At 43.5% G+C, this 16059-nt stretch overlaps 1 protein-coding gene and 1 long non-coding RNA gene across 2 annotated transcripts in view; both read left to right on the top strand.

The window, feature by feature from the left end:
• The window catches only part of LOC110523777 (ran-binding protein 3-like), an 18587-nt gene extending 11820 nt beyond the window's left edge, over nt 1-6767 (top strand). Inside the window, 14 exon segments of the mRNA XM_021602789.3 lie at nt 1199-1257; nt 1369-1399; nt 1525-1590; nt 1924-1986; nt 3131-3196; nt 3354-3451; nt 4275-4372; nt 4657-4729; nt 4858-4942; nt 5117-5238; nt 5334-5454; nt 5576-5857; nt 5860-5895; nt 6594-6767. Of these exon segments, the coding sequence (XP_021458464.3) occupies nt 1199-1257; nt 1369-1399; nt 1525-1590; nt 1924-1986; nt 3131-3196; nt 3354-3451; nt 4275-4372; nt 4657-4729; nt 4858-4942; nt 5117-5238; nt 5334-5454; nt 5576-5857; nt 5860-5895; nt 6594-6640 (1247 nt within the window). The 3' untranslated portion in view covers nt 6641-6767.
• A 5548-nt stretch (nt 6768-12315) lies between these two features.
• Nucleotides 12316-15708, top strand: LOC110523778 (uncharacterized). Its single transcript, XR_016496047.1, has 2 exons — nt 12316-13836; nt 14257-15708. It is a non-coding gene; the product is annotated as an uncharacterized LOC110523778 (long non-coding RNA).
• Nucleotides 15709-16059: the final 351 nt, after the last annotated feature.

The following is a 16059-nucleotide window of genomic DNA, read 5'->3' on the forward strand; positions in this document are numbered from 1 at the left end:
ATTTTTCTATTCATTATTATGGGGAGCATATTTTCTGTAAACAATGCCTGCTGTACCTTGTTCCTTGAACTTCCGTGGCTTCAATGAGAGGGGGCAGTCGTTTTCCTCTGGAATTAACACACCAAAAGACATTACTCACTGACTCCATGTAGAGTTCACAGTACAAGGTCAGATCAGTGACAGAGTCCCTGTGTATTTATAGCCTCCAGACAGGTCAGTTTTACCCATGGCCAAGCCTTGGCGTCTGCTGCCTAGCTGGCTCACACCTCCACTGCTATCCCATCACTCACCCCTTCCACGGTGGGCCTGTCCCCAGCTCCCAGAGCCCCTTGTCAGGCTGTGTGGTTACATAAGAGGCCTTGGATGTCAAAGCCTCCATTCATTAGGATAATACATTGAGGTGGGATGACAATTGACATCTCCAGAACTGTGGGCGAGCCTAGCGATCTCGCTGCTCTTTGGGCCGTTGTGCAGATTTTTCCTGCAATTGTGACATTTCAACTTCTTGGCTGTCATCCTTTGCATTGTGAGTGGATCTTTGGTGATAGTTTTTTAGATGGCTGTGTATTTTGAGAGTTTATTTAGGAATAATAGTTTGTGTGTAAATTATTCATATTCAGAACAGCTTTACTGTTGATTTTCCTAGCATCACATTTTAGGTTCTTGGCAGAACAGTGTGTACTGACAGCTCACAGATTCAGACCCATTTCCCTAGTTATGTCTTTGTGGTTTCAGTGGCAAAATTAAGAAAAGTGTTTTCCTATTTGAATTTAAGTTAATGCTTTAAGCTCAGGTAGGGATTAGCTAAGATTCATGCATGAATAATGTAATATAAATATTATTATATTTCTCCAGCACTACCTCAACAACATCAACGTATGTGAAAATGGCACGTTTCAATGTTTCCTAGTCAAAAACGATAAGAGTAAGATACGTTTTTCCAATGGCATCTTGTTATGCATCATGTGATTTTAACTAATTAGTAGGCAATTAGTAGGCAATGCCTAGTCATATTTGGTTGAAATCACATGATGCACACCAGATGATGCCATTGGAAAAACATACAGGAAAAACAAATATTCCGCTATCTTTTTTACTAAAAAACATTTTAAAAAGTCCCTTTAAGTACTGATTCAGTCATATCAAACTGCAACAAGGAGAATTCCCTCTAACTGTGCTATTATTCGTCTTTTTACAGAAAAAACTGTGCTTGCCCCACCAATGTTCATCTTTCAAAAGAAAACCGCATCCATGAAGGTAAACGTTATATCCTAATAATTGGTAGGCCTACAATGTTGACAGGATGCAAATGCATGGTGAGGAACAAATCACGTAATGAAAGAGTAATCATAATAATTTTGTTTACAGAGAAGCGCAGAGAGATGGGAGGAGGGCTCAGGTAAGCATCATAACTTGCCGCTGCTGCGTGTCATAACAATCAACCATTTTGATAGATGATTTCTTTGTTACTTTCTATTGCATGGACAGACGTGCTTCTGCATATTTTTCTTGTTCTCCAAATAGTTATGGGAATCAGTCCAAACAAACGAGTCAGATCGCTCACCTACCCTAACAACAGAAACAGGAAAGGTGAGTTTCCACTGTCCAGTACACACACACACATAAGTACTGGTGCATAACACCAGACATAATGCCTTTTCCTCCATGTTATTTTTGTTCCTTTGGTAAAGGAGATGTATCTGTAAGATCTCTATTAAAATTGTACCTTTATACTGTGTACAAGGTATTATGAAACATATGGTTTACATAATTAACGTTTTCTAATGATGAAGGACCCTGTATTGTGGTGGGATTGGTAGGCGGCGTTGTCAATCATTGACTAGAATGATTGGCCTGTGATTGGCAGTGTGGTAATCCAACCAATCAAGGTCTTATATGCATTTCACTCTGTATCTCGGACAGGCTCCTGTGACGGCAGTAGACGAGTGCGATCAAGTTCTCTCTCTTTTCCCCCGCGTCCTCCAGGTAAACAAAACTCCCCCTCCTACACATTTGCGATCTCTCTTCTCTATCCTTTTATCTATCATCTCTCTAATGGGCCCTACACACTTAACGCAAACTACGAAAGCGCTGCGACGGAGCGTTGTGTTTTCACACATAGTTCTACGTACTTTTGTGTGGCTTACATTTTGGAACGGACCGTGTACGACACTATGTCGCTCTGTTTGCGAGATTTGTGTCCCCTAGGGCAGGGATTCCCCTTCTAGCATTGGGGAATATGGGCACAAGCACGGTTCATGACACAAACTGTTCTCACCCCTCTTGTTGGAGGGGAGAATTATGCAGGTTTAAAGCTTATTTGATGAAATTCTACACATTCTGTCATGGGGTGCAAAGAACATTTTGCAGTTTTAAAGCACATTTTCTTTCAATTCTAAACATTTTGCCATGTCTAATGTGTATTCATGTGATATGAGTGACAAATTACATCAATATCTATGGGCAAAAAAATAAATGTTAGCTGACAGCTAGTTGATCTGACCATTTCTAACAAGTTATAAATAGCTCTTTAAATTATGCAATGACTAACATGAGGAGGAATTGATGATGCACTACCCAATTTCAGTTGGGAAACCACTGCCCTAGGGCATACATTCCCAACGCAAATAAGTGGCAACTGAGTCAGGCTGCTTAATTCCTTGACTCACCTGGAGATGATTGTAGCCGTAATAAAACTGGGATCTTAATGGGATAAAATATCTCCCCATCTATTAAATGAACCGAAGCAGTGCATCATGGTCAAACTCTTAAATATTTTCTGTTTATGTTCAGTGCCAGTATTCCCTGTAGGTCCATACATTCCATTCACACCATCCCTGTCAGGGCCTCAGATTCCCAGCAGCCACTTCACAGCCGCCCCTGGTATCTCTTTCCCTTAATCCGTTTCAGTTTCACTCTGTCACTGCAGCCCTCACCTGCTCATCACAAATCACCACCATGACCCACTAGTGCCCATGTGGAAACCTCACTGCTCAGTGTTGGCAATGTATGTTGTCATGTGCCAAATCTGGCGGTCACTTTGACATAAATCTGGGTCACATTTGAACTTTAACCATATGATATACTGTGTGTGTGTGTGAACTCTTCTGATGGATATTCTCTCTCTTAGTCTCAAGATCAAATGTCTTCATGCCCTCAAATCTCTGCAGCCAGACCAACATTTCCCAAAACAAAGGTTAGTTTGTATTGTCTGGTGTTATGTTTATCTTTAAGGGGGATGAACAAAAAGACCTCCAATTCCCTGAACGACTCGTATTTAATCCATATCTGATTGTAAGGCTGACTTTAAAGGACATCGTTCCCTCTCACACACTCCATCTCTTTCTTTGTAGTGTCACCTCTGAACAGGGTCAGAAGGTCATTACTTCAGCCTGCACGTCTCCTCGCCCCTCAGCCCAGGAACAACATCTCACAGCCACACCTATCTGAGGTATTCCACAACTCTTCACCTACCCCCGTCACGCGTCAGTAACGCCCCGTGCTTCTCTCTCTTGACACGTGTCGCACACCCTGGTGTTAGGCTCATGGCTTTGTCCTCCTGAGCTGGCACCTGTGAACACTGGTGTACCGGACACTCCCGCAGCCCTGCAATTTGCAAGGTTTGAATTTCCAACTTGATTTACTGAACGAGTAATTACGGTATTGCCAACAGTCTAAAAATGGGAGCATTTCAGCACCGTGTATAGCTTCGTGAAATGTTTAGCTTAACATGAGAGAATGACAACCAAATAGGCCGAACTCCGACCTTGCAGGGGGGTCCTGAGAAACTGCGTTATGTCGGTCGGTGCCTGTGAACATGCAGGTGTTGCCCTACAAGGCCTGACAGAGTGAATCAAGAACATTCTCAGGTAAAAAAATAAGAGTGAAAACTCACTCAGGCCTCAAGTATTTAAATAGTAAAACACTTGTTCCCCTCAGTTGTGGTTGCATCACTGCCTGAGGGACCAACATGTTTTTCTCAGAGAAACGTATTCACGCACTGCCTGAGAGTGGGAGGATGCAGGTTTATAAACCCGAACTCCAAAACCGGTTTGAATCAGCATCAGAATGCTTACCACACTGAGACTGAATAGCTTCCTTTCTACTCCCAAACTTGCCACATTAACACACAATTATATAATATGTTTTGGCTGCAATTTATTTTAGATTTACATAAAGGTTGAGTTCTTTGACTCAAGTGGCCATTACTGTAATTTATCAGAAATACAGCAAGACTGTAAAATAAAAGGTTTGCGTTGTATTTTGTCCCACAGGTCAGCCATGACCTTTCAGACGATTGCTGCAGCGTCACAACTGACCACTCCTCCACTGTGAGTGTATTACATCCGAAGACGTTCCCTCAAGTTCACAGGTATGCAGGGCACCTGGTTTAATATAATATTAGTGATGATTCACTGAAGTGATTTTATAAATCTATTTATGGCAGGGTTTAGTTACTTAAATCAGGGTAGTTAGTGTTAACTTCCAGGCCAGACCCAGGACTGGACAGCCTTGCTTTAATCCAGTGACCCTGACGGTGGTGTTGGGTTTTGTTTCCTCTGTCAGAGCTACGTGGTGTCAGAGACACAGTTTAGTTCCCAGCAATGATTCTGAACCTGCTGACCTCTCTGCTGACCTCTGGTTCACCCTCTACAGATTGAAGGCAGACACTATTACCTCAGACAGGGTCCAGTTTGTATTTGGGGAAAACATGGGCGCGAGAGTTTTGGTGAGTTCAGGAAACTTTTGAGCACCAATGACATACTTATAAAGTAGCAAGTTTGCTTATGACTATAAAACATAACTGTGTTACAAAATACATTGGATTTACAGAAATACTCTCTCTCCCTCATATAGAGACCACAGAAATTGCCCAGCAGTGAACATTCTGATTGCAGCTCCTCTAATTCTGAGTCCTCCACCTTTGAGACAAGGCATAAAGGTAAATCATTAGGGGCGTCATTGGATTTGCATGGGTACACATCTCCAGTCCTGGTCCACCAGACTACGCCCTACAGGACTAGAGTTGTGCACCTCGGTTCTAATAGCAATTGACTGCCTCTTAGTGTATGCCTTTCAGAACTGCAGCTGAAGTGCTGTCTGTGGTTGTTGATAGGTGCTGTGTGGAGCAGCCTGAGGGAGTCTGCTGCAGCTTACACAGAGTCCTGTGGGAGGCAGCGTGTGCTCAGGCGGGTTCAGCTGTTCACTGGGGAGGAGAAGGAGAGCAATGTGGTCCAGGTGAGGTCCATGTTAAGTTGAAATAGGAAATGTTCAATATGCCTATTGCTAGAGCAGTGATAGTGATGTACCTTTTTTAAATACCTTTCTTTTAGCTAACCTGCAGACTGTTTGTTCTGGAAAATGGAACTCAGGCATGGAATGAGCGAGGGAGAGGAGTCCTGCGACTCAATGATCTAATGGCAGGGACCAAAGGAGGGTTGCAGTCCAGGATAGGTGAGTTTACCATGAAGAAGACTACTATTCCACTCTCTCTGACCAACATCCGCACGTCTTTCTGTAATTCTCTCTCATCCTCAGTACATCTCTCACACCTGCCTCCCTCCGATCAAAACAGTGATGAGGCACCAGGGCAGTCTGAAAGTCATCCTCAACACTAAGCTCTGGCCCCACACACACCTGCGTCGCCCCGCACGTCGGAACCTCCAGGTGACGGCCACCGACGTGGAGACCCAGGCCATCCGGGTGTTCCTCATCCAGGCCAGCGCCAGGGACGTGGCTCGCCTCTACGTAGCCATCCACCATCGGCTGGTAGCCCTACGGGCCAGTGCTGCTGGGCTGGAGGCAGGGGCTGCAGGGGGCAGGACCAGGGAGGGACACTGCAACAGTGAGGAAGAGGAGAACGAGAAGGGCTGCTAGTGACACGATTGCGACCTGGTAAGAGTGAATAGAAACAGGGATAACTGTATGATAAATCCTTATCTGAGATTATTATGCTCTTTCACCGACTCACGTATATGGCTGACTAAATCCAATGTTTAGCTCATTGTTTTTCCTGTGTAAAGAAACGTGGGTTTGGAAATTGTTTGAGTAAGGGAAAAACCCGTCCTCCAGTGCATGTCTGGTGGGTAGTCACATGTCACTAATCCCCAGTCCATGTTCCAGAGGGAGGGAGCTGTTAGCAGGTGCTAGTCTCTCACAGACGCCACATAAAACAGAGTATCATGGTGGATTACATTCCTGAAAGTCCCAGGCCTAAAAATATTTGCTTTTTTTGTTTGTTTTAACCTTAGTGAAAAAGAGAAGAGAGCACAAGAGAAGAGAATGAAGTCTTGCTGTTTGTTATTCCTCACAACTTCTCTTTCTTCAGCCTCTTTAAACTTGCATGTCCACAAGACACCTAAAGATTAAGCTAAGATTAACCCCATATAACCTACCCCTGCATAAATCACATTCCAGTGATGGGCAACCTATGTCCTCTGAAGCCACAACATATGTCCTGTCAATGTAAAAACTCAGACCTGCAAGGCATAAATTCATCTTGAACCATTTACCTGAGAAAACAGAGCTACGGTATTAAAATCAGAGTTCATTTCACTTACACACCTCTCATAATCTGTCTCTCTCCTTTGCAGTGGTTTGTGATTGGATACACAGTAAACCCAGTTTGGAATCTTGGTGACATGACATTATACTGACCTGGACCATGCAACAGTTTGTGGTGTCATCACATCTGAACAGAACTTTTAACCATCATGGAACAAAACATCAAGAGACAGCTTTCAAAAATACATACTAGCATTTACTGAGCTACCATGACTACCTTTTGCCAAAAGAACATACATTACCAAAAGTATGTGGACACCTGCTTGTCGAACAGCTGATTCCAAAATCATGGGCATTGATATGGAGTTGGTCCCCCCCCCCCCCCCCCCCCCTTTGCTGCTGTAACAACCTCCACTCTTCTGGGAAGGCTTTTCATTAGATGTTGGAACATTGCTGCAAGGACTTGCTTCCATTCAGCCACAAGCATTAGTGAGGTCCGGCACTGATGTTGGCCGATTACGCCTGGCTCGCAGTCGGTGTTCCAATTCTTCCCAAAGGTGTTAGATGGGGTTGAGGTCAGGGTTCTATGCAGGCCAGTCAAGTTCTTCGACACCGATCTTGGCAAACCATTCTGTATAGACCTCGCTTTGTGCATGGGGTCATTGGCATGCTGAAACAGGGAAGGGCCTTCCCCAAACTGTTGCCACAAAGTTGGAAACACAGAATCGTCTAGAATGTCATTGTATGCTGTAGCGTTAAAATTTCCCTTCACTGGAACTAAGGGTCCTAGCCTGAACCATGAAAAACAGCCCCAGACCAATATTCCTCCTCTGCCAAACTTTACAGTTGGCACTATGCATTCGTGCAGGTAGCGTTCTCCTGGCATCTGCCAAACCTAGATTTGTCCGTCGGACCACCAGATGGTGAAGCGTGATTCATCACTCCAGGGAACGCGTTTCCACTGCAGAGTCCAATGGCGGCGAGCTTTACACCACTCCAGCCGACGCTTGGCATTGCGCAGGGTGATCTTAGGCTTGTGTGCGGCTGCTCGGCCATGGAAACCCATTTCATGAAGCTCCTGACGAACAGTTATTGTGCTGACATTGCTTCCAGAGGCAGTTTGGAACTCACTAGTGAGTGTTGCAACTGAGGACAGAGGCGTTGTTGCTCCTAGACCAGGGTTCCCCAATTGGCGGCCCACGTACGGTGGTTTTATATGGTCCTCCGAGTTTCTGAGCAATTTTTTTTAACAAAAAATATACACTTTAAATTCATTGTTGGACATAAGACTAAAAACACCAAGATATCAGCTCCAATTTATCTTAATTTTGGAGAATCTGTTCTAGTATTCCAACGCATAATATAGAAATGTGATTGTATACCAATGGTAAGCAAGTTTTGAAATTGTTTTAGTCAAATTATATCTGTGAGATTCTTGCGGTCAATTTGCAGTCTACAATTGATCTTTAATCATGACCTGGTCCTCCGACCATCTGCTGAGGAAAAATAAATAAATTGGCCCGCGGCTGAATCTAGTTGATGATCCCTGTCCTATACATTTCCACTTCACAATAACAGCACTTACAGTTGAACGGGGCAGCTCTAGCAGGGCAGAAATTTGATGAACTGACTTGTTGGAAAGATGGCATCCTATGACAGTGCCACGTTGAAAGTCACTGAAATCTTCAGTAAGGCTGCCAATGTTTGTCTATGGAGATTGCATGGCGGGGTGCCTTTTTAGATACCTGTCAGCAACGGGTGTGGCTGAAATGGCAGAATACACTAATTTGAAGAGGTATCCACATACTTTTGTATATAAAGTGTACCTTTGTGTTGACAACTATATTGCTGTACTTAGTTGTGTACTTTACCAAATTGTGGCAGTGTGCAATGAGAGGGTATACTGCGACATTTATTATGCATTTATATTGTATAAGTGCTATTTGTGGCCGAGGCACCCACATTACTTACTGGAAACCTATTTGGAATGTTTCCAAAATATTTTGTTATTCTATATTTTGGGGGGAAAAAGTTAACCATTTTTAGATCTTTCACTACAAATATATTAGAATGTCTTTACTTAGTGCCTTCAGAAGGTATTCAGACCCCTTGACTTTTTACACATTTAGTTAGGTTACAGCCTTATTCTAAAGTTGATTAAATAGTTTCCCCCCTCAATCTATACACAATAACAAAGCAAAAATGGGTATTAAGAAATGTTGGCGTAAGTATATGGATGAGCAGCATAGGCAAGGTGCAATAGATGGATAAGGTACAGTATATACATGAGATGAGTAATGTGAATGTTAACATTATTAAAGTGGCCAGTGATGAGTCTCTTTGTAGGCAGCAGCCTCTGAGTTAGTGAGGCCTTGAGATAGAATCTGTTTTTCAGTCTCTCGGTCCTAGCTTAGATGCACCATGTACTGACCTCGCCTTCTGGATGGTAGCGTGGGGGAACAGGCAGTGGCTCGGGTGGTTTTTGTCCTTGATGATCTTTTTGGCCTTCCTGTGACATCAGGTGCTGTAGGTATCTTGGAGGGCAGGTAGTTTGCCCCCGGTGATGCGTTGTGCAGACCGCACCACCCTCTGGAGAGCCTTGCGGTTAAGGGTGGTGCAGTTGCCGTACCTTTACGGACAATTATTTTGCCCTCATGGCTTGGTTTTTGCTCTGACATACACTGTAAACTGTGGGACATTATGCAGACAGGTGTGTGCCTTTCCAAATCATGTCCAATTGATTTTACCACAGGTGGACTCTAATCAAGTTGTAGAAACATCTCAAGGATGATCAATGGAAACAGGATGCACCTGAGCTCAATTTTGAGTCTCAAAGCAAAGGGTCTGAATACTTAAAAAAATAAACAAGTCCAAACATTTCTAAAAAAAATGTTTTCGCTTTGGCATTATGGGTTTTGTGTGTAGATTTGAGGAAAACGTTTTATTTAATAAATTTTAGAACAAGGCTGTAACTCAACAAAATGTGGAAAGAGTGAAGGGGTTTGAATACTTTCCAAATGCACTGTATGTTATATTTATCTGCTTCTGGTAATATCACCATGTTATGTGAACAGTTGATTGTGAATGATAAACTCAAAAGTTGTATCAGAAAATCAGTAATCATAATTTTTAATGGTTGTTGTGGGTGGTGCTGAGCTGATTTTACTAAGAGTCCTAGAGCCTAGTAGACCTGCTTTCATCTATGCAGTGTTTTCAGTGAAGGAAAGATGACAAAGGTAGGCCACTTTGTACAATGTGTGCCAAATGAATAGCCTCTCTACTGCTGTTTTTCCTTCACGAACACTAATACATTTAAGTACTGGTGAGGTATGAATTAGTGTGTATAACAAAAAAACAAACAAAAAATAAATTAAATGCCATAAAATGAGTAATATAAATCAGTTTCACTATGCTACATACAATTCAAGGAAATTGAATAGATTTTCAGTGTCCCAATACCATGGCATCAGGCTTATGAACTGATATACAAAACAACAATTGATGCATCAATTCTTTTTATTTTCAATTTAAAACCTCCTACGGCTTTTTTTTTTTTTTTTACATTTGTAGGAGAATATAACACATTAGATCTGGTAAAAGATAATACAAAGGAAAAAAACAAGAGTTTTTTGCAAATTTTTTGAAATGCAAGAGAAAGGCCATAATGTATTCCAGCCCAGGTGCAATTTAGATTCTGGCCACTAGATGGCATAATTGTGTGTGCACAGTTTACACGGATCCAATGAAGCATTGCACTTCTGTTCAAAATGTTGTATCAAGACTGCCCAAATGTGCCTAATTTGTTTAATAACTTCATGTTAAACTGTGCACTCTCCTCAAACAATAGCATGGTATTCTTTCACTGTAATAGCTACTGTAAATTGGACAGTGCAGTTAGATTAACAATAATTTATTGGGAAATGTTCTTGTTACTTACAACCTCAGGCTAATGTGATTAGCATATGTTAGCTCAACCGTCCCGCAGGGGACCCACTGATCCTATTACATACAACGGTCGCTTCAAAAATAATGCTCAGTATATGGGAGGTATTTTTCAACAGTCAGCCCGGTACAGACTCTGCAACAGAATCAATAGAGCATCTATTTTGGTGCTGTCCACCAGTGGCTTGTTTTTGGAGTCAGGTCCAGGAATGGTTGTTATGCCATAATATCAGGGTGCGGTTGGACCTGCAAACTGATTTGAAGGACCACAGTCAGTCAATAGGTAATATTGTCGTGCCCTTGGGTTAAATGTGTATTTATGGGGCAATTTCGGCAGAAATGTTGCAGAAGGGGAGGTTCAAGTCCCTAGTGAGACCCCTTGGGAAAGATGGATTGATCTGTGGCTGTCTGAAGGGTGGAATTGATGATTTTTGGGACAACTATATACGCAAATGTACAGTATAAATGTTTGAGGTCCTGAAATCAGGGGTGATGTTTTGTAGTTTGGTTTCATGCTATGAGCGGCTGATCCTTGTAGTTATGGGTGCGCTTGCTTCCATGAGGCTTGATTCTTCACGACAATGGAAAATCCCTCCCTCTATATTATCAAATGTGCTATTAGTGTGATCACCTGTTGCCCAACTGATGAAGCATAGTGGGTATAAAATGTACAGAGGCTCATAGTCGCTGGAAGTAGGGGTGCTGCAACACCCTCTGAAAAATCTGAATAAAATAAATAAATAGAAATCTTCTCAAAAGTGAACTGGGCCTTTACTAATCCTGTATTAGCGGACCAATATAGCCATTTGTAGCACAGGTTAAAAAAAATATTTGCTTTCAAAATACACTGCTCAAAAAAATAAAGGGAACACTTAAACAACAATGTAACTCCAAGTCAATCACACTTCTGTGAAATCAAACTGTCCACTTAGGAAGCAACACTGATTGACAAATTTCCCATGCTGTTGTGCAAATGGAATAGACAACAGGTGGAAATTATAGGCAATTAGCAAGACACCCCCAATAAAGGAGTGGTTCTGCAGGTGGTGACCAAAGACAACTTCTCAGTTCCTATGCTTCCTGGCTGATATTTTGGTCACTTTTGAATGCTGGCGGTGCTTTCACTCTAGAGGTAGCATGAGACGGAGTCTACAACCCACACAAGTGGCTCAGGTAGTGCAGCTCATCCAGGATGACACATAAATGCGAGCTGTGGCAAGAAGGTTTGCTGTGTCTGTCAGCGTAGTGTCCAGAGCATGGAGGCGCTACCAGGAGACATGCCAGTACATCAGGAGACGTGGGGGAGACCATAGGAGGGCAACAACCCAGCAGCAGGACCGCTACCTCCGCCTTTGTGCAAGGAGGAGCAGGAGGAGCACTGCCAGAGCCCTGCAAAATGACCTCCAGCAGGCCACAAATGTGCATGTGTCTGCTCAAACAGTCAGAAACAGACTCCATGAGGGTGGTATGAGGGCCCGACGTCCACAGGTGGGGGTTGGGCTTAACAGCCCAACACCGTGCAGGACGTTTGGCATTTGCCAGAGAACACCAAGATTGGCAAATTCGCCACTGGCGCCCTGTGCTCTTCACAGATGAAAGCAGGTTCACACTGAGCACGTGACAGACTGGAGATGCCGTGGAGAACGTTCTGCTGCCTGCAACATCCTCCAGCATGACCGGTTTGGCGGTGGGTCAGTCATGATGTGGGGTGGCATTTCTTTGGGGGGCCGCACAGCCCTCCATGTGCTCACCAGAGGTAGCCTGACTGCCATTAAGTACCGAGATGAGATCCTCAGACCCCTTGTGAGACCATATGCTGGTGCGGTTGGCCCTAGGTTCCTCCTAATGCAAGACAATGCCAGACCTCATGTGGCTGGAGTGTGTCAGCAGTTCCTGCAAGAGGAAGGCATTGAGGCTATGGACTGGCCCGCCCGTTCCCCAGACCTGAATCCAATTGAGCACATCTGGGACATCATGTCTCGCTCCATCCACCAACGCCACGTTGCACCACAGACTGTCCAGAAGTTGGCGGATGCTTTAGTCCAGGTCTGGCAGGAGATCTCTCAGGAGACCATCCGGCACCTCATCAGGAGCATGCCCAGGCATTGTAGGGAGGTCATACAGGCACGTGGATGCCACACACACTACTGAGCCTCATTTTGACATGTTTTAAGGACATTACATCAAAGTTGGATCAGCCTGTAGTGTGGTTTTACACTTTAATTTTGAGTGTGACTCCAAATCCAGACCTCCATGGGTTGATAAATTTGATTTCCATTGATAATATTTGTGTGATTTTGTTGTCAGCACATTCAACTATGTAAAGAAAAAAGTATTTCATTAGAATATTTCATTCATTCAGATCTAGGATGTGTTATTTTAGTGTTCCCTTTATTTTTTTGAGCAGTGTACAAAACTGCTTTCAAAAGTGTTTTCCCACAATTGCATCAAGAATTGTTGTGCATTGACAAGTTCCCCTCCTATGGCTCTCGCAACATAAATGTGCCTCGAGAGTAATATTTATCTCGCATAGAGCATACAACAAGCCGACTAGGTAAATAGGTCAACTATGAGGTTGTCTAATTTTGTTTTAATAACAACATTACATGGCAAAAATAGAAGCATTGGAAAGTTACATCCTGAGTGATAAAGTATAGGCTTACCACCATTTTGGGATTTTCTGACAATTTAGAATGTTGCACACCCTTGGCTGAATGCATGTGTACCATCCTAAGGTGTCTAAAAATGAGTGACGTTACATTTGCTTTTTCAAACCGTGTGTTGCAAACTGCTTTCAAACACCAACCTCAACTGTATCAGTAAGTACGGTGTCCAGTAAATATTTTGTACATATAGTTTCACCTGACCGGTAGATTAGGGAAAATTCAGGGACATGAGGAGAAGGATGCGACTGCAGCCTGCAATTCGGGGCGTTCCTTCATGTAGGAATTCCTGCATCTGCAGGAACCCCTCTTTATACTTCTATTGGTCCATCTTTAGGCTGACTCCAGTACATTGGCAGTATGCAGGGACGCTCCACTACAGTAGGTGGCAGTAATTTATCATGTTGGATGCCAACCACTGATAAACCCCACAAAAGAAGAGGAGACGTGTGACAACAGTAGCTAGCTGTTCTCCCGCAGTTCTGTTAACGATGAGCGCAGGTGTTCGGCAGGCGGGAGGGAAGGACACTGTCCAAACTCAGATAATACTTTTATTTCCCTTTTGACCCACATTAAAAAGTGTAACACAAATATGAAGATGTCGTGCTTGAGAGGGACAGTTCATGCAGGAACCAATGGGTTGCGCAGGGTGGGGGGCATTCCAGCAGATGCAGGTATTCCACATGCAGGAATTGCGGCCTGCAGTTGCGCACTATTGGACATGAGGGTATGAGGTTGAAGGCACACTATTTTCAAAATTGTTTTATGTGAAACCACACTTTCTACACTTTTGTTCAAATAATTGTTTTAGTATAGTGTAAGCTTCTGCCTTAAGCATCCCAAATAAATAATGCCATAGATTCCGTTTTGGAAAAATAGTGAACGTGGCAAAAAAGGGAAGCATAATGTAAGCTGAACCACAGAGTTTTGATGAAAACAATGGAGAAAAAATGTCTGATATTTCACATGCTGCTATTTATTGCTGACCAGCAGATGTCACCGATAATGAAACTGAGTAATTAACCGTTTTTTGGCACAATTTGGTTAAAGCTCTGAAGCCTTCAGAAAGTCTGTTTCCCATCACTACTGAAAATGGTGATGGTGGATGTTTTATTAAGACAGTACACATTTCCCCCTTTTTTTTCAGCGGCTAGCCATTAAAGCTAGTTACGGAGGACAATGATGCCCTTGCAGCCTGAATGGAGGATGCTTTATGTACGAGCCGGTCCACATGGAACACGAGTGTATTACCGGGAATGCACATAAAATCCCAGACAATAGTGCAGCTCCAGAACCCACTATCGGCTGCCTAGGCTAACATGTGCTCAGCCCCCACCTTCACTCCCTATTCACCCATGACTGCGTGTCCACGCACGTCTCCGACTCGATCATCAAGTTTTTTGGAGACTACAGTTACCAACAACAACAAGAAAGCCTACAGGGAGGAGGTGAGTGTGGTGCCAGGAAAATAACCTCTCCCACAATGTCAACAAAACGAAGGAGCTGATCGTGGACTACAGGAGACCGAGAAAGCACAGCCCCATCCAAATCGACGGGGTTGCAGAGGAGAGGGTCAAAAGCGTCAAGTTCCTCGGCTTGCACGTCCCTGACGACCTGAAATGGTCCCTTCACACAGACCGTGTGGTGAAGGAGGCACAACAGCACCTCTTCAACCTCTGGACCCTCACAAACTTCTACAGATGCACCATTGACAGCATGCTGGCAGGCTGTATCACCTCCTGGTACGACAATTGCACTGTCCGCAGCCGCAGGGCTCTCCAGAGGGTGCTGTGGTCTTCCCAACGCATCACCAGGGGCCTGCCCTTCAGGACAGCTACAGCACCCGGTGTCACAGAAAGGCCAAGAAGATCATCAAGGCCCTCAGCCACCCGAGCCAGGGCCTGTTATCCCCGCTACCATCTAAAAGGCAGAGCCAGTATAAGTGCATCAAAGCTCGGACCGAGTGACTGATTTAACAGCTTCTATCTCCAGGCCATCAGCCTGTTAAACAGTCACCACTAGCTGGCCTCCGCCCAGTACCCTGCCCTGAACCTTAGAGTCAGGCCGTGTCAGAGGAAGACCCTAAAAATTGTCAAAGACTCTAGCCACCCAAGTCATAGACTGTTCTCTCTGCTACCGCATGGCAAGCGATACCGATGCCCCAAGTCTGGAACTAACAGGACCCTGAACAGCTTCTAACCCCAAGCCATAAGACTGCTAAATAGTTTGTCAGGGTAGCTATTTGGTTAACTAATTAACTATCTGCATTGACCCTCATTGCACTAACTTTTTTTGACTCATTACATACGCTGCTGCTACTGTTAATTATGCTTAGTCACTTTATTCTGTAGTTTTTGAATCGGTACTGGTACCCCTTGTATATAGCCAAGTTATCGGCGAGGCAGGTAGCCTAATGGTAAAAGCGTTGGACTAGTAACCGAAAGGTTGCAAGATCGAATCCCGGAGCTGACCAGGTAAAAATCTGTTGTTCTGCCCCTGAACAACGTAATTAACCCACTGTTCCCCGGTAGGCCGTCATAAGTAAGAATTTGTTCTTAACTGACTTGCCTAGTTAAATAAAGGTATATATTTTTTTCTATCATTGTGTACGTGTTATTACTTTTTAAAATTATTTCTCTATTTTCTCTCAGCATTGTTGGGAACAGCCCATAGGTAAACATTTCACTGTTAGTCTACACCTGCTGTTTACGAAGCATGTGATGAATAAAATTGTATTTGCTGCCCTATCGTCATTGAACACTGGTCACTTTAATAATGTTTACATACTGATCAGATAATTTTACCCACTTTATATGTATAAACTGTATTCTAGTCATGGCTCATCCTATAAGTACTGCTGTACTAACCATTTATATTCATATATTGTCCATACACACCATTTTATTTATATATACTGTATATTTATATTCTGGACTTGAGCTCAGGCCTA

This window comes from Oncorhynchus mykiss, chromosome 5 (genome assembly GCF_057628025.1).
Source record: "Oncorhynchus mykiss isolate SJ-2025 chromosome 5, ASM5762802v1, whole genome shotgun sequence".
Classification (NCBI taxonomy): Eukaryota; Metazoa; Chordata; class Actinopteri; order Salmoniformes; family Salmonidae; genus Oncorhynchus; species Oncorhynchus mykiss.